This window comes from Physcomitrium patens, chromosome 2 (genome assembly GCF_059467195.1).
Source record: "Physcomitrium patens ecotype Gransden chromosome 2, ASM5946719v1, whole genome shotgun sequence".
Taxonomy (NCBI): domain Eukaryota; kingdom Viridiplantae; phylum Streptophyta; class Bryopsida; order Funariales; family Funariaceae; genus Physcomitrium; species Physcomitrium patens.
The window spans coordinates 5199509-5219623 of record NC_143411.1 but is presented as its reverse complement, the minus strand read 5'-3'; the positions used below and the strand labels follow the sequence as shown (position 1 = coordinate 5219623).

General features: G+C 30.3%; 1 protein-coding gene across 2 annotated transcripts; it reads right to left on the bottom strand.

Annotated features, from left to right (window-relative positions):
* Positions 1–13284: 13284 nt before the first annotated feature.
* LOC112293237 (calcium uptake protein, mitochondrial) lies at positions 13285–16824 on the bottom strand. 2 transcript variants are annotated; one of them, XM_024542440.3, is made up of 8 exons: positions 16138–16824; positions 15621–15688; positions 15241–15464; positions 15025–15108; positions 14560–14773; positions 14268–14444; positions 13791–13910; positions 13285–13592 (listed from the first exon to the last, which is right to left on the bottom strand). In XM_024542440.3, the coding sequence occupies exons 1-8, from the start codon at positions 16532–16534 to the stop codon at positions 13383–13385; spliced, it is 1494 nt and encodes a 497-aa protein (XP_024398208.1). In that variant the 5' UTR covers positions 16535–16824; the 3' UTR covers positions 13285–13382. The 2 variants fall into 2 exon arrangements, with proteins under 2 accessions (XP_024398208.1, XP_024398218.1); XM_024542450.3 differs by having other exon boundaries at positions 13285–13484.
* Between the last annotated feature and the right edge of the window lie 3291 nt (positions 16825–20115).

The window sequence follows — 20115 nt, the reverse complement described above, 5'->3', positions numbered from 1 at the left end:
GCTTCAACTTTCTTTATTGTATTTGTAAGATTCTTTGCTCGATTCTATATGCATTCACTAATATCATATCTATGCCAATGATTAAGATATTCTAACCTATTTTGGTGCCACCTTGTATCTAAGACTTCTTCTACCTCAAATTCTTGATTATTATCTACTTTTATAAAAAGAAGTGACATTTATCTTATTTTTGAAATATTCACTATCTTATATGGTTTAAAAAAAGACATCTAAAATATGAGATGGATCTTTATAGACTCCAATAGATAAAATCAATAAGCAACAAGATTGAATTATTCACTAATAAGAAAAGATCCAAGCCTATAATAGTCCAACTTGTCACAATGACAAGTAGTCTTGATATTACAACAAAGTAATCATACTTTATCACCTATATTGAATTTTAGTTTTTCCTTGCAATAGGCATCTTTATTAATCATTTTTTATTCTTGAACTCCTTTTAAGTACACCTTCATTGTTGCATGTAGCTTTAACAAATGATTTGTTAAATCTTTTGCTACAAGATTATCAACTTTTGAAAAGTCAAAAGTATCAAGTCTTAGATGATAATCATAATTGGTAAAGAAATATGTTTGTTAAGTGAAAGAATATACCAAATTATTGTATGCAAACTCTATCAATGATAAAAGAATTATCAAATTATCTTAATAATAGTTAATGGTACACCTCAAGTATTGTCTAAAACTTAATTCATCCATTCTATTTGCATATCAGTTTGAAGATAAAAAGCCAAAGAAAGCTTTATATCTACCTTTAAAATCTTAAAAAAGGTTCTTTAAAATCTTGATATAAATTGATTCCTCTTATCCGATATAATATCTTTAAGCGATCCGTGATAGCAATAGATGTTATTAAAAAAAAATTAGTTGTTTCTTCACCTGCGATACAATTTGCATATAAAACAAAATATATCATCTTAATAAAATAGTCTACTACCACAAATATAGAGTCATATAAGCCTGAGATTGAAAGTTCCATGGTAAAATCTATAGAAACAAAAGACCATGATTGTTCTAGAATAGATAATCGCTAAAGAAGTCCATAAGGTCATTGGCAAGGAGTTTTGGATTTTGAACAATTATCACATGATTGTACAAAGTCATTGATTGCCTTCTACATTTAAAGTCACTATAAATATCTTGATATTGGCTCCAAAATCTTATTATATCTAAAATGTCTGGTTGCTAAAAAGTCATTACGAGTTTGAAAAATATGTAATCATGCCCCATCTTTTAGAATACATAATTGTCCCCTGAAATAGAGTAGATTGTTTTTAAACTTGAACTTCGAAGTATCATGAGATTTAGAAGAATTATTCTTGATATCATGGACAAGAAGATTAGAGGATATATTTCATTGAATTTACTTGACAAATATTGAATCAACAATGAATGTTGATTTTATTACTCAAAGGTGAAAATACTTTGATTTTAATAGAATTGTTCTTTGTTGATTAAAAGATGCATCTCTTTCTATTAGTATAAGATAAGAATATCTAGAAAGGGTGTCCAACAAACCTTATTATTTTTTAGATTGATAAATGTTCTTGAAATCAAATCTTGATAAAGACATGCTCGAACAAACTTGGCAACAATTCAAAATATATGCCAATATGAAATACTTAGGATTCTTGTGATTTATATACAAAGTCATTAGACTTGAGGTGCCTTCTAAATAATAATGCCATTTTAAAAATAAATCTACAATTGCAAAGAGCTCTTTGTTGTAGATCTCAAAACTAATCTTGGTTTTTGAAATGTTTTGGAATAGAAAGCTACTTGATGAAGTTTGTTATTTGCTCCCATTTCTGATAATATTGCACCCAAGGCAAAGTCTTATCCATTTTTTTTCATAAAAAAATCTTTAGAGAAGTTAACACAATATAAGATTGATGTAGAAATAAATTCATTTTTTTAAGCATCAAACTATGTTTTGGTTTCTTTTTTCTACTCAAATTTGTCTTTACAAGTCAAACTTGTACGTAGAGCTGCAATTTAAAAAAAATTCTTAATGAAAATCCAATAGTAATTAATAAAGCCTAAAAATCATTACATGTTTCTTATTATTTTTATAATCTTTCAATCCGTGATAGTTTGGACCTTTTTTGGATGTATTATTAGAATTTTGTTGAAAATAATATATCCTAAGAAGTCAACTTGAGTAGTGAGGAATATACATTTTTTTAACTTAGTATATAATCTTGCATCTTTAAATTTTTGTAATACACAATGAATATGAACTCTATACTCTTTTATATTCTTAGAATAGATTAAGATGTCGTTCAAATAATAAATAACCAAAGTATCAAGAAATTCACAAAAGACATCATTCATTAGATGTTGAAATGCAATTGGTGCATTTGTGAGTCCAAAAGGCATGACATTATATTCAAAATATCCATACTTGATTCAAAATGCAATTTTCTATTTATCTCCTTCTTTAATGCATACCAGATTATATGCTCCTTATAGATCTATTTTTATATAGATCTTTGCTTGATTGAGTTGATTAAAAAGTCTTTAAAACAAAGATAGAGGATACCTATTTTTAATAGTGATCTTGTTGAATCCTCAATATTCTACATACATCCGTACAGATTTGTCTTTTTTCTTCACAAATAAGATAGGAGCCTCAACTAGAGATTTAAAATGGCATATGAAATTCTTATCCAAGTTGTTATCAATATACCCCTTTAGTGTAGCCAATTCGTTTTGTGATAGGCTATAGATTGGTCTAAATGGTAGTTGAGCTCTTTCATGAAGATTAATGGAATAATCATAAGAATGATATTTTAGAAGAATATTTTTATTTTTATTTTTAAAAATATCCTAAAAATCTTTATACTACTTAAGATTATTACTTAACATCTTTTTACTATAAAAAAATGGACATGGTATATATAGCAAAAGATAATCTTTTTTTGTAGCATGCATGAAAGCTCTTGCACTTGCCAATAAGAGTTTGGATGTAATAGACTTATATATTTTATTTAACTAATAGAATTTTAAATTAAATTATCAAAAAAATTAAGATTACTAGAAATCCAATCTATCTGAGGATTATACTTTTTTAACCAAGATAATCCTAAAATAATTGGATTGAATAGAGATATTATTGTATTAAATATAACTATGCTATTATGATCTTTAATTGCTACATCTAAAGAAACAATTTCATGCTTAACAACTTTAGAACATAACAAACAACCATCTATGACTTCTACATGTATAAGTTTAGTTTTCTTCACTAACGATAGCTCTTGTTTTTTGATAAAATCTTTGTATATAAAACATGCTAAGGCTCTTAAATCTAAAAATACTAAAACTTTGTGATTTTTTTATTCTAAATAAATTTCTATTCTAAAATAAGGTGAAAAATCTCAGAAGAGAATATGACCTTTAATAGGAATTATCCATGATTCTAGTTACAAGTTTCCTATTGTAGTTGGAGAAACTTGTTTTTTAACACATTGTCTTCTTTAGCAACCATGCTTCTCATTTTATGATTATGTTGTTTCTTTAGACAATGTTGAATAGTATATTTAGCTTTTTTATAATATAAGCATAAGTTTTCTTGAAATTGAAGACTTTTATTGCTTTGTAAGGGATTTAAAACGTATCATATTAATTTATATTGGTTTTGGCCTTGATGAATAAGTTTCTAAAAATTTGGAAGTAGCCATCATTATTTGACTTGTTCTTTTCTAGCCAAGTCTTTATTCTTAATATCTTTCAAATAATGAATTATCACATGCAATGGCTTAAATAATAAATTGTTTTAAAGATTCTACCTTTTATATTATCAATAACAAAACTTTGGCATTATCCTTTAATCTATATCAAAATTGATTGATAAAGACTTTGTCATTCCAATCTACATTACAAGTAAGGTTTTAGAATTCAACAATATATATAGTGGCTGACCATGATCTTTACCGTAAATTTAAGAGCTTGATCTTTGCTATTCTTTTTCAATCACTTTCTCCAAATGTGGCCGTAAACACTTTTAGGGATGAATTCAAATTATAAAAGAGTCGTGAATCATTTTTCATTAAAGATATAAACCAAAGAGAACACTTTCTAATAGAAGTGTATCTATAAATCTGACTTGAGTAAATCCATTAGGATATTGAAAAAGATGTAACATTAGATAGAGCTTGACTTGTTGTAGAAATTTTCAAATTTTTGATTTGGTTCCATCAAACTTTTCAAGCATAATAATTCTTATCCATGTCATACTTATAGAAGCAAAACTCCTTAAATTTGGTTGTGCGGTCAATCTACTTACTTCCTTCAATTTGAAAACTTCTTTTTGTAGACTCTGAACTTCTTCCATATGCATAGAAATAATACTTCCATGATTCACATTGAAAATACTTGAGATTTCTACAAACACATTTAAAATCAAAATAATGTTTATAAAGCTTCTGTGAAGCTTTTCTAGAATGTATTATAAAATTAATCTATTTTTATTTATTTTTACTTATTTCTATCTAATCACATAGGTATTTATTAAAGTATGTATGTATATTTTTGAGACATCGCTTTAAATAAAGGTAAGTGCTTGAGAGTGCTTGAGAGTGATTGAGAAGTTTAGAGGTAACAACTTTTATTATTGAATGAAAAAAATAGAGTTATTGTGGGTTTCATTAAATCTTTGGAATATTATTGATGAAAGTAAAGAGCCTTAAAGATACAATATTGATGTCAAGGTGAAGAAGGAGTACAAATATTGTGAAAAGAAGGCTTTTGGATTTATTGAAACAAATTTTGATGATAAAAAATTTTCACATATAATTTCTTATAATAGATTAATAGAAGCTTAGAAGATTTTTTATAATATCTACAAGAATACAAACCTTATTAACAAGGAAGAAGTTCTTAACAATAAAGATAGAAGAAAGAAATATCTTCATGGCGTATGTGAACAAAATAAAAGTACTTGTAAATCAACTAGCAATTGTTGACAAGCCAATTGACAATAATAATATTTTTTAAGAAAAGTATGGATTTACATCCTTAAAGCCAAGAGTGAATGTCTTTTAAATTTTAAAGAGTTTAAGACACTTGTGGAAAAACAATGTGAAAGCAAGATCAAAGTATTGCACACAAAAAATAGAAATGAATATATGTCAAAGCATTTTGAGGAATTCTTGAAGATTCAAGGTATTGCAAGACAAACATCTACTTCTTACATTCTACAACAAAATTGAGTTGTTGAAAAAATAAAACACACTATTATAGAAATAATAAGGGGTATAATTTCCATACAAAATCTTAGGTATGAATACTAAGTAGAAGCCATGTTAAATATAGTATATATAAGAAATAAGTACCTTACAACTATATTAAAATCAATTATTCCACAGAGAGCTTGGAATGGCAAAAAATCTTGTATTTTATACATGAGGATTTTTAAATGTATTGCTTATATAGAGGTATCAAATTTTATGAAGTCCAAACTTGATGAAAAAAGTACAAAATATGTATTTGTTGAATATTGTAATGATATTAAGGCATATAGGCTATTATATTTAGAAACCAAAAAGAATATTAAGAATTGTGATGTAGAGTTTTTTGAACATAAAAGTCTTTGTGAATACTTAGAGATCTATCTAAGTAGGAGTAATAGTACGTTTGTGAATACCTCTTTAATTTCAATAAAGAAAGAAGAAAAAGAAGATGATGACAATGAAAATGGTAGAAATACAAATTGAAATGAAGAGCCAAAGAAGGTAGACTAAAGTATGTCTACAATTCCTAGAACTAGCAATAAAAATAATGAAGATGATGATGATATGGAGTATCTACCTTTGAATGTGAAAAAACAAGTTTTAAGAAAAAAAAAGGTTGTAAGAGACCTTGGAGTGCATAAAGATGAATCTTCAACAAATATATATATATACTTAATAAATAGTGGAAGAACCACATTTTTCTTCAAGTAAGAAAAAAATATGCTAATGTTTTACTTATTATTAATTTAGTAATTTTATATGATGCAATGATGTCTATATGTGCTATGAAGTAAGAGAAGACCATAAAAAAAATAGTGCAAATCACTTTTAAACAATAGAACATCAAAATTGATTCAACTTCTATCAAATCAATCTTTAATTGGTTATAAGTGAGTGTTTAGAATCAAGAGGGATACAATGGACAATGTTATGAGATATAAAGTTAGATTTATTGCCAAATAATACTTACAAGTTGTTGATATTGATTTCAATGAGTCATTTGCTTCCATGGCAAAATTCATGACTATTAGAACCATTGTAGCAATTAAGGCAATAATGAACTTGGAGATGCATTAAATGGATGTAAAGACAACTTTATTAAATAGAAATTTTGAAGAAGACATCTACATAGATCAACTTCAAAGATTTGTTGAAGAAAGCAAACATCTTGTTTGTAAGTTTAAAAAAAATCCTTATATAAGCTTAAGCAATTATCAAAGATATGGTACCAATGTATCAACATATTTTTTATGAATGAAGGATTTTTAAGAAGTAATATTAATCATTTCATATATATGATGCAATCAAATAAGTTTTTATTGATTGTTATCATCTATGTTGATAATTTCATCATTTTAACCAATACCTTAAAGATGATAGATTGATTGAAAGAAAAAGTAAAAAAGGAATATGACATGAATGATTTGAAAGAGCTTTTTTATTGTTTGAAATAGGATTTGTAAGAGATCGTACTAAAAAGACTATTACAATGAGCCAAAATAAGTACATTAAAGATGTATTGAAACAATTCAATATGGAAGAGTGTAAGCATATCAAAATACCTTTGGAAACTAATTTGAAGTTGATGAAACTTATAGAGAAGTTTGCTAAAGTTGAAGATGAAATGTAAGATGTTCTATATAAGGCAATAGTGGGCTCACTTATGTATGCAATAATTGGCACAATTATAAAACTTGTATAAGAGATTAGACTAAAGATAAAAATGATGAAGATCAATAATGTGGTGTGTATTCATTGTTGGAGTAGGAGCTACTTTATGGAATTCCAAGTGACAAACAACAATCACAAGGTCTACAATAGAAGTAAAGTATATAGTAGCAAGCTATGGTGCAATAGAGGTGATATGACTAAGACAACTTTTGGAGAATATTGGAATAGTATAATTGGAAGAAACTCCAATAAAGTATGACAATCAAGTATGTCTTATTTTTATAAAGAATCTAAAGTATCATTCAATGACCAAGCACATTGACATTCAATATCACTTCATAAGAAAAAAGATTAAAATAGAAGTGATTGATATGAAGTATTATACAATAAAAAACATGCTTATTGATTTATTGATAAAAAATATTAGTAATTAATAGACATCACATATTGACAAAGATATTAGAATTGAAAGCCTTTAATGAATAACAAAGTGAAAATATTAAAGTAAATAAATAAAAATAAAAGTAGATTATAAATTATTTTGTAAAAATTAGTACCTTATATAAATTGCTAATGGTCAAAGGATTGGCTCTTGATATGTGGTAAGATCAAGAAACAAGATAATTAAATGAACAAAGGACTTAGGAATATAAAAAATATATTAAAAGTATATCTTTATAATAAATAAGATATAAATAAATAATCTTCATAGAATCTTACATAGATATGTTCATCAAAGGATAGAAGTTGTCTATTAAGGTAGCAACCACCACCTATAAGTAACAAGTATTAGAAATAAGAGTTATCTTACTTCATATTCTTTTTATGTGCAATCTGCAAATGCTACGTATTGTAACTTCAAAACACTATTTCTTCAATAATAGAAAGGCTCTCCAAGTAGCCTTTAGAGCTTGTACTTGAAGTAGATATTTCTATTTTATCTTTCATAACTTTGTAGGCATGCAACGAGATAATACCTATTCAATTGGAGAATCTACTCCCTTTGCAGGGGATTCTTTTACTTAGATGTGTGTGAAGGATGCTTGTGCAATACAACAAATTGGATAGAAACATGTAGTAGTATATAAATATATATATATATATATATATATATATTTTATGATTGCCCCCAAAGTCCCATCATGCCTTAAATCAAAATGTTTTTTCTGATAACCCAATTACTTGCATCCAAAAGTTCTCTTTCATGCCTTATCTTTATTGGGTACTCACCACATCTTTGGAATGTAAGTTCTACTTTTTTGTGTCTTTTTTTCTTTTTTGGTTTTTTGTACACTTTACATTTTATGATATTTTCTTATTCCGACTGTAATATTTGTTCTTTCATAATGATAGCATTCTTGGTATGAATGTGTATATCCACACTGTATCAAGAAGTTTTGATATTAATCAAAGACGAAATAATAACACTCGCCCTTTGTTTCACTTTCATTCTTCCTAATTCTATTATCCGGTTAATTTTTCAGTGATTTCCCATCAAATTTGAAGAAGATTACTACAGAAGAACTATTGAATGGGTAGAAAGAAAACAACATTGGAAAGATAGTCTATATTCAGTTCGAAATCAACAGATATTTATTATTCTTAAATCAATGGTCCACAACATATCAATCACTCAATCACTCATACAAAGTTGTTTTGTGTGATTTTTAATCAATATCATTCAAAGCTTTTGGACAACCAAGGTATGAAATTTACTCCAAAGCGATGTGTATACCATAGCTACTAGTAAAAATGTGAAAATCATTCTCAAAGGGAATAATAACTATAACAACAATTCTCTGTACAAAACAACAACAAAAAATAAATAAAATAAAAATGTGTGTATATATATATATATATATATCCACACGCACTCGTGTCGGATCATTCAGTGAACCACATGGACGTACATGATCAGACACCAGAAAAACTTCTGTTTACAGGGCACAATCTTCAACAGTACCAATTGGCCTTCGAGACCCACCAGAATATAAAACCAAATACTGGAAAGAATTCAAACGCTACCACTTGTACAGTAACCTCGGGCTATAGACGCAACAGCGTGTGAACGTATTCCACCCACATTAACCAGCCCACCTGCACGAGCCAAAGAGCGAGGGCTGTTTTAATAAGCGATCTGAATTCGATGGCCGTTGCGAGGCCAGACCAGCTGTGCGAATCCGATTGGGAGCTAGATTCTCTATCAAGTGTGGGAGCGGAGATCGCCGTGATGGCATTAATGGAAGATTGGGCTGCATAGGCCTCAGGGCTTCGCTAACCCTTCTCTCTTATAAATCCGAGGCGACGCATGATCTCAAACCACGCACCTGACTGTGCGCGCAACGCTCGATGAGTAACTGAAGCGAGCGCATGTGTCTGCAGGCGTGAAATTAGCAACGATAATCTCATTCAAGTCTGTTGACAATTACCACCTTTGATGGCCCGTTGGGCCCCGCTGTCTCGGAAACAACGCGGCACCGAAGTGTCATTAACTGCAGTAAACGAACAGGATTCCATGTTTCTCACGTTGGAGCGATGGCATGAGGTTCTCGGGATTCAGTCCCACCTGACCGCCGTTGGAACAGTCATTACAAGAGTTTGCGTTTTAAACTGGTGTTTTTTGAGTGATCGACGACATGGGATCATGGAGTGAGACATGGAGCGAGCCGCGAACGTATCCCTAGAGAAACCTAGACCTGATGTGGGACGCTTTGGGAGGCCCATTTCGAAGAGTTTATCAGTCTTCGCTTTCGTCTTCACCAGAATGGTCCACTTCGATCGATGGCATGCACAGTGCAAATTGGAATCGATGAGTGGCTTGCTCCTTGATGCAGCACTTGCCTCGCGGATGCCGTGCTTCCTCAGGCTCAAAGTCTTCCTTAGATCCCTTACGATTACCACGGAATGTGTTCGCGACGGTGCAGTTACTCAGTTTCGATCGAAGACCACAATACTTTCGAAAAAGACTAGCTGGAGATATACTGCAATGCCTCAAAATCCGGAGTCGATCGATTTAAACGTACCTGACAGACAGATATACAGAGAGATCCACACACTCAGAAACAGATCAACTAAACAGATCGTCATGTTGGGATGTATACGAGGGATCCAGTCGTTGTTTGCTGCTTTCTCTTACATGTGTGGGAAAAAATGAGTATATATGTAGGGTAGTGATATTTCTACCACAGATTTTCTTACTGCCACCATAACCCCATAATACACTGGCGTTGGGACTCACTTTGCCACCCAAATGGGGAAAAAATTGTATTTCTTACGTTTTCTTTTGTTACAAGCCACTCATTCGTGTTAGATAATCTGAACTTTTTTATTTGTAATATTTTATATTTATTAATATGGTGCTGTATCTGATTCTGTTGCCACAATGTAAGCTTAAGAGGGGTCACTTTTCTGTGTAAGAAATTGTGTGATATATGTTTTGGCTAAGATATAACAAAAAAATAATAATAATAATTAAAAAATTCAAAAAATTCAAAATTAGGAAACTTACTGAACTTTTTTCGAATAAATAATTTATCACTATTATATTTAGTATAACTTGTAGTAATATTTCTATTTTGGAACCAAAACATGATCTGTGATAGTACAAAATTTAATAATCTTATTAATATGAAAACTGATTCAATCAGCCAAAATTTAAACATACATAAATTTAATTTTGCTAAGCTAAGCCAATCAATTGAGTCAATGCAAATAAATCAAGCCAATGTAATTGATCAAGTTAAACCTGATATCTAACAAATTAGGACATTAAGTCAGCATATATGTATCTAGGTAGTAAAAAGTTATGAAAAAATAAAGAGAAAAAGTAGATATTAGAATATAAAAATATTAACAGATAAGAAATGAGCAGAAATTAACTAAAAAAACATTGTAATTGAGCAATTCAAGAAATTTCCACAAAAAGACTATATGTAACAGTGATGTTCCTAAAATCCTTTATGAATAATTTAAGGAAGTAGCCTTGGATTCTAAAGTAAAATTATTGGTTTTATACAAGTGTTTTACCAAGTATTTTTATACTGTACTAGATTCTTGTGTATTGTGTATTGTGTATTTTTTTAAATTGAATTTTAAATATTATAAAAAATTTATAGATTGATAATTATATTGATTTTCTAAATTAGTTAACTATTGTATTTTAATAAGGAAAAGTACAAGAAAAGACAATGAGAAAATGATAGTTTGATTTTACAAAAAAAATATAAAATTGGCTTTATTGAAGATTGGAAATAAGTCTTAGACAAAGATAATGTGCCTAACCTTTTAAAGTTGACAAAGTAGCAAGCATGAATTGAAGATTTAAATAAAAAAGATCAACCAAAAAATCAACCAAAAAATGAACCTAGAGATATGACATTAGAAAAGAAGATCTTGATAGTAAAATACATATAAAGTAAGATATTATATTATCAATTGATGTTATTTTTATGTGTCATTGCTGCACTAAAAATTTAATTATTAAATGTACTACATAATGATGTACTAAGTTTAATCTATTTAAAACCTTAGAAAGAACTAAGAACTAATTTCTTACTATAAGAAGACAATAAAAATCAATTATACTTAGAGGAATAAGAAAAGTTTCATAGGTTTACAAATATATATATATATATATATATATATATATATTTTTTATACCAAAAGTTTAAAAATAAGAAAAGTAAATATTAATATATATATAAACTTAAAAAATACATACATAATAAGTAAAAAAAAGATTATTTGAGACCATTTTCCAAAAATTCACATTTTACAATCTTATAATATATATACATACAAGTTAGTAACAATTATATATATATATATATATATATATATTTTTCTTTTTCTATTATAAAATGATAATAATCTTTAGATATTATTATACTTTTAAAGTTAGAAAAATTAAATATCTAAATTTTTTCAAAAAAAAACTTTAGATATTTATCAATCTTGGATGTTACATTAACAGAAAGAATATTTTATTAGCAAAATTATTCAATTTAGGAATATGCAAAATTACAAAAAATGGCTTAGTGACTTGATGTCTAAATTCTTATATTTCATCAGTAATCCTTTTGTCCAAAGTCAAAAACTTTGGATGTAAGTTAGTCTATGCTTCAATAGTTTAGAAGTTCAAATTCAACTTTGACAAATTGAAGATTATTTACTATCTTTAGTTATTTTTTGATTATTATATTTCTTGCAAAATATCAATACTTAAATACTAAAGTCAATAACTATTTCTTGCACCAAAGTTAATTAGTTGTAAGAAAAACCTATATCAAGAAAGTTTCAAAACCAACTATTGGTTTGAACTAGATTACTTACAATTCAACTTTAATAATAAAATAAAATAAAATAAAATAAAAATAATTATACTTAGATGGATCACACAATAATAATGAAACTCTATAACACAATTACCTTAAGTAAAATCCTTGATTAAATATAATAACAATGGCAACAAATGTATCATTACCAACAACAATATTAATATACATTTATACTACTCCTAAATAATTAAAGCAACTAACATTATTTCCATTACTTATTATTATGCTCTAATTTTTTTAATCTAGGTATAAAGTTCTTAGGTAGTTTGGATAATTCTTACCTAGCTTCGACCATGTTGTTTAAACTCTTAGTATTATCCAAACTTTGTTGGTTTGGATGTATTGCTTAGTTAGTTAGATTACTTAACATCACTTATCAACAAATAGATGTTTAGTATAAACAAATCAAAATATGTGGATAATTTATTATATATGAGATATCACTCATTATATTTATTTATTTTATCTTCTAATTTTTTTTTTAAGATTTAAAACCATTTATATATTTTAAATTGTGATTTATTAAGACTCACATCATTTACAAAAATATAATTCGTATTTACTCTATTTATTTTATTTTTGCATAGGTCTTGGACCAACCTTAAATGCCATGCCATACGTTTTATTTGTTTTTCTTTTTCAACACACAAGAGTAACATTTTTGAAACTCAATCAAATTGTCAAACAGAGAACCAATTATGATTTATAAGACAATATGCTAAGTAACTAAACTTGCTGACATGTTTAAAATTGAGTTGAATAAAAAAATAAATCTTTTTAATAAATAGAAACACAAAAAGCATAAGACATGTAAAATTAACAGGTATTCAAATCCAGCACCTCTGTCGTGCAACTTAAAAGTACGTAATTTTCCAATAAAAAATGCCTAAGTTTAACAATAGGAAATTCGAGTACTATAATTTATAATTATAAAATTCATGTAGTTCTTTTTTCATTCATGTTTTCACTTCAAGACTACCAATTATTTGAAAAATGTCAACCCGAATGATTCATCACCATCAGTTTGATTGTTAGATTGCTAATAATACCTCTTTATTCATTTAAAAATTCGGTCCTAACTCTCATTCGTACACATGCCTCATAGTTGAATGGCTCCGAAGCTATAACCAGGGCTTCTGACAGTGCCTTGAGCATCTCCACAAGCATTTAAGAAACTGAATAACTCCAGTTTCGGTTGGATCTGCAATGTCACTTTCTCTTCGCTGCAGCACACCCAGGAACTCTTCCATGGTTAATAGGCCATCAGCATCGGTATCAAAAATATGGAATATTATATCCATCACCACATCCGTAAGTTGGACATCGCATAACTGCAATTCAAGGATACATGATAGTCAGATGTACCCAGAAGACCAAGATCCTTGAATTGTGAAAGATAGCACCACAGAAAAGGGCTAAACAACGTGGGCTGAAGCACATACATGTTATTGCAGGACGTAAAAAATGGGGTTTGGTTGATCTAGAAGCAATTCTCATACGAAAATTAGTTATAGGCGACTGTCACGAACCTTAACAGCAGCACGCTGAACGTCGTTTTTAGTCAATTTTCCCTGAATTTTGCCAAAGGAAGAGATTGCCATTGCCAAAACGGGAATCTTCTTTCGCAATTGAGCAAACTCAAGGAATTCCTGAAGTTTACACCAGGATGCAATCGACTTATTGCACTAGATTCATTGAAGTACAGACTCATGTATAGCGATCTAGAACAAAACTTTGATTTACACAAATGAAGACTTCCGTTTTTGAAACAAAATGGATCTGGGGCTTTCTAAGCGTCTAATGTGTCTAGAACAGTCGGCATAAAAGTCCCGTGCCACTCAACTTCAGATGCATAGATTCGCCAAATCCAGAGAAAGTCTAGTGTCAAAACGATAAACACATCATGTTCATTCATTACATCAGCTGCACAAATTGCCAAAAGTGCTAGAAGGCCCAAGCCAGAAGGAGACTACAATTCGTTGAACTCGTGTAGAGGAGATCCTCACCTCCAAGGTAATTCGCGTAGTGGAGAACTGGGCGTCAGTTGAGAGATCGTGGACACGATCCAGATAATGATGCAACTTCGATAAATCTGCAGAGGCTGCCATTGACAAACCAAAATCTGTAGCTGAAATGGTCCCCCGATTATCGTAGTCATAATGAGCAAATTCAAGACGAATAATCTGTTGCATAGGTCCAAGTCAAAGTGTCACGTTGACTGACGAATGTCAATTACAAGTATATTTCAACAAAAGTAAAATAGAAGCGAAATTTCTGTATGACATAAAACCAGCGTACCTCTTCGTGAAGTTCTTTCAGAAATCTTTCAAATTGTGTCAGTGGAAGTTGGCGATTGCCATTGGTGCCGAAAAAGAATTCTACCATTCCAGCATTATCAATGTCTTTAGATACACCCAACCCAGTGCGAAGGCCATGGGTATGAGACTTGCCAACGCGAGTTTGCGCCCGCATCCAAGTCATTACTTTCTTAAATTCAGCCCTGTCAATCATTCTAAGGCAACAATCCATGCAAGCATTTAATTAAAATAGAGATGGCAACTGAAGTTGGGAAACAAGATCGCTACAATCATCCCACAAACACTGGATTTTCACAGAAACAAAATGCTTTCCGGAGAACGTTCAGTTTTAAAGTTCCTAATTCATAAACTCAAGGGTGTCTGTTATGTTTGATTGTTAAAAATCAGGTAATGGAACTTTTCAAATTATAAATAGATGAACAAATAACCAATCAATCAATCTTACCCGTTCTCGTCCAAATCGAACATTCTAAAAGTTGCACTGAAGTTCTTTTCAGGGATGCTCAATAGTGTAATAAAGAAGATGTACCTGAACAGAATATCATAAAGGAGATCTAATCAGCATAACACCTTGACACAGCGAGCATACCCAAAATCATTCGTCCGCTATATGACAGTTAATTCGAGCAAGTGTAGTCAAATATCATGCTGGGAAACTTACTCTGGAAATGAAATTAAACCGTCTCCATTTGTGTCGAATAGCATGAAGAACTTTGAAGGAGAACATTTCAATTCTCCGGGGTTCCTCTCACCTTGAAGGTGACCCCCTCTGACCATGTGTGAGCCTGTTGGTGGGAAAACTGGGACTGTTGCTCTCATCAAATCTCCGGCTGTCATGAAAAAGTGACCATCCCCATTTCGCACTGACGAGAAATATTGGAACACCTACATATTTACTTACATCCTTATTTCCTGTGTCTATAAAACATTAAGAATATAACTATAGTCAAGTACCTGAGAGAACTATCCTGAAATATATATTCATAAAAAAAACGTCCCATTCAGAAAGGGTCCGTCGTAATGGGGTTAGGGCATATTCACCTTCTCAGGAGGGCTACGCATACGAAGTCGTCTCTCATAGTTGAAAAATATCCGCCGTCTGAACTCTTCTGCAAACAAAATCACGGATTTCCCACAGTGAGCTAATTGCATAATTGTGTCAACACGATTACCGTGCAGTACTGAAAATTTCTGGATCGCATGAAGATTACTTATCAAATAACACAATTTATTGCTACGAATCGTCTTGGAAAGTTTCCTCGTGTAAAGACAGTATCCGAAAACAATTGGTGATCATGGGTCAGATATGCTAAACCAAACTAACTTTCCAGCAACATGGAATAAGATGCCCTTTTCAGAACGTGCTAATCAGAAAATAGTATAAACGCTGAAAAATGAGAATTAGCTTCAATTACAACCTCAATTGATAGATTGTAGTATCAGTCCAATAATAATAATAATAATAATCCTACATTGCGCGGTTTCAAGAAAAAGCCGAGATAAGGTGAGGGAAGAAGGAAGATAGCCAGGAAGTGAAGGCTGTGGGGAGACTACAAACCGCTGAGAAAAAAATGTGTTTGAGCTAGCTTCGATTCAGGAATTTTGCCCATTGGTGAAAAGAGAGTACGCTCTGCCCCTTCAGAACAAACCACTCCTCCGTCACCCCGTTCAAATCCCATTGCCATTGCACCAGCCAGAAGCGCCGCACCCCATGTTGTAAACATAGTTAGCCTGCTGGATTCCTCGGGTCTCCCACTTTCGCTAACGAACGAGGCCGAAAGCCATCGCGAGCTACTTTCTGCGACGCAATCGGACCCCCGACTCCGGACGCATCCCGAATCCTCGCAATCTGAGGCGATTGCAATCAGAGACAAGCCCGGCATCCGAAATTGGTTCGTCAACAGATTCCGTCGCTCATAGAGCAATCTCACCCGAGCCAATTTTGCGGGCTTCATGGTTCTCCCTCTCGCTACAGTTCCTCCGGTATCCGCACCCACTCCTGCCCTACCACCTCGAAACACTTCTACGACCCAGCAAGTTCACCAGCTCGATACTCGAAAAACCATCCCTCATACAATCTCCAAACCCCCATCCCTAATTCGCCAAACGAGCTCCTCCCGGGCTCCCACACTCAATAATCCTTCGACGAAACCCCGTCGACCGATGAACAATTCATCTACAAAACCCTCCCTCCCGAATGCGAGCTGAAGTAGGGTTCACACCATGGCTGCCACACGAGCAGTCTGTGCAGATGGATAGACGCTGACGATCCCATGCATGCTTGATTCCTTGCTTGCTCGCTTGATTCCTTGCTTGCTTGCTGTCTAAAGTTCATAAATCCTGGCTGACCTGGGCACTCTCATTCAACCAGCAGTCGCCGCTCGTTGCCGCCGTCTTCGCACTCCCGCTGCCGCGGCCGGGCGACAGCGGCAGAAAATGGATAGGTATCGAATCTTTGAAGCCGCCTTTACAATACACTTGCCGGAGTGTTCATGTGGATCGTTGAGGACGGCGATAGAGTAAAGTACATGATTTTAATAATACATTAAACTATTTTGTTTTTAAAAAAATGTTTTGAAATTTTATTATTTTCAGGATTATTTTGATTATTCTGTTGGTAAAAAATGATGATAAGTACTTTTAATATTTTTATAGAAAAATTGAATCAGTAGTTTTATGTGGTGGCTAAAATATTTGTTTAATTTATTGCTATCATTAGAGGTTAGTAACCAACATTCTGATTGGTTGATATTAGTACATCATCATAATTATTTAATAGAATTTTTTTTTGTTTTTGGAATTGATACTGCCATTATTGTAAATGCACTGGTTGGTTTGACAACGTTTTATAATTTACAATGCACCATTGCAGTTGATTAGCAAATCTCTACAACAATTTGTGGGATTTTTTTAATAATTGCTACAATTAAAAATTAATACATTTTTAAAAATGTTTTTATTATTATTATTATTATCTCCCAAATACCACATTCCAATTTTATTTCAACTCTAATATCTTTTTAAACTATTTTGTCAAAAATAACACATTGCAATGCAAAGACTTAAAATCAATCTTTTACTCTGATTAAATATTTCCTTCTAAATCCCAAACTTGCTCACCTTAAACATCTAATATTGTTATTATTATTATGATGCAAATTAGACTTCTAATCTACATTTTATCCATCTTACATTATAAATAAAGATATAACTAAGGATTTGGACCAAAATCACATATGCAAAAAATAGAAATAAATTAATTCTATTGACATTAAAAAAATATGATAATAATAAACAATTAAATGCTTTATTGGCTACATTTTATAATTAATGGACAAATTTTTTTAGTCCCGCATTTTTATTTCTTGATGATATATCTTTTTATAATGTAAAGAAAAAGATAATACATGAGTAGAAATCTACCATTTTATTGTACATAAATTCTATCAAAATCATTTTTTTTAACAACAATATCTAACATTCTATTCAAACCCACAAATGCTTTTTTGCTTTTGTTTTATATACAAGACTTATATCTTCTTTAAAAATTGACACTATATATTTTATTTTGTTTTAATTTTTGACACAAAAACGCATTTTTCTATGCATTGATAAATTGAAAGGTACAACTGACACCTAATATCTAATTGGATAAAGTTAAGAGTATTATGTGAAGTAGCTTTTGGTTCTTAGAATAATATATAAAACCCACATTATGGTACTCTAAAGTTCTATTTAATTAACATGTGTACATTAGAACCTAACATGTGTTTTGTCATTGAAGATTTGTCCCATCTCTTAAGTAGTGTAGTTTTAAGTTTAGAATGTTTTGTCTTTTTTTTTTTTATTATTATTATTAATAATTTCTAGCTGATTTTTCCATATTCCAGTAAACCTTCATAGATTAAAGTCTTAGTATGAAGGTCACTTTATACTTGTTTTTCAAAAAAATATTTATTTCTTTAAAATCAAATAGTCCATAGAAAACACTTCTTAATTAAGACCAGGACTTGGAAAAACATTTGAAGTGATGATGTATCTTGTGTGGAAAGATTGCTTGCTTCCATGTAAAGGCTTTCCATGGCCTCCATTTCTAGGAATGGGAAGTAAGTTTATCTATGATAGATGTGGCCAAATCCCATATTTTATAAACTTATTGATATTTTAAAATCTATGTAATATTGTTCTTAATTTTTGTAGGGTACAGAGGATACAATGTATGTCTATGTGTAGGCTAACTTGCCCTCTCTATGTGTTACCTGTTACTCTTTTATGCCATATAAGCTAGATGAACACAGCTTCTTTATGTGCCCAAGGTTGGGATTGGATATCATTACAATCCAACAAGAATTTATGCCCCAATATTATATTCCATTTTTTTACCATCACATTAGAAAACAATGAATTTATTTGCAATACTTTTTGTCCAAGTTTAGTAGAGTAGGTCATTAATTCTTCTCTTCTTGCCCATAAATATGAATCAAGATCAAAAATTAGTTTAGATATTGGACCAAATAATAAATCAATGCTACTTTTTACCTTTCTTCTTGGACTTGTTTTATGAGCCACTCTAACAATTTTCAAAAAATTAGTAATTTTTACCATGAAAAGGACTTGAATTTTATTTTGTATTCTTTTGCACTTTGTTGTTATGTACTATTTTAAAAATAAATAAACACTTGAATTATATATAAAAAATACATATATTATATTATGAGCTTTGGTTGTTTAATAATTAGTTAATGTCATTTCTAACATGTCCAACTTCTTTACAAGTTGCATTTGATCAATTTAGACAATATAATCTTTTCATTTTTATAACTTCAAATAGTGCTTGTATTATTAGGTTCATTGTTGTTGTTTATTACTTAAGTTGTTAGAGTCTTCGACAAGCAATAAATATGTGTTATCTTTTTGTTTTTCAAAGGTTGTGCATTACCATAGTGGATGTTTGATTTGCTTTTGCTTAAAAGTTCATCTAATTTTCCATGCTGTTTTATTATTATTATTATTATTATTATTATTATTTTAAATTGTACAAATTATTTTTTCATTAGTTTTATTGAACTGGAAGTACAAAGTATATTTGAAGAGAAATATACAGAAGAGATGTTAAATTACAGATGTTCATTCACTTAAAAATAAGGTACATGATTTAAAAAGTGACTATCTCTTAAATATTGCATCATCAGTTACAAATACTTGCAAAGAAATATATATATATATATATATATATATACACACTTGCAAATACTTATGTATACTTGTATATATACTTATATACTTGCATAGAAATATATATATATATATATATATATATATAAACACATACATACACACACAGATGTTTACGATTCTACAGATTTTAGATCTAAATGAAATAAAAATAAATCTGAGTTTTATTATGTAAATGTGTATGCACATGTAAAAGGTGATGCCAGAGTACAGTTTTAGCGACCTTTATTACATTACTGTATACTGCTTGCGATTTATGTCGAAATCATTAGTTTTACTGACTTATGATTAAATTTATTTT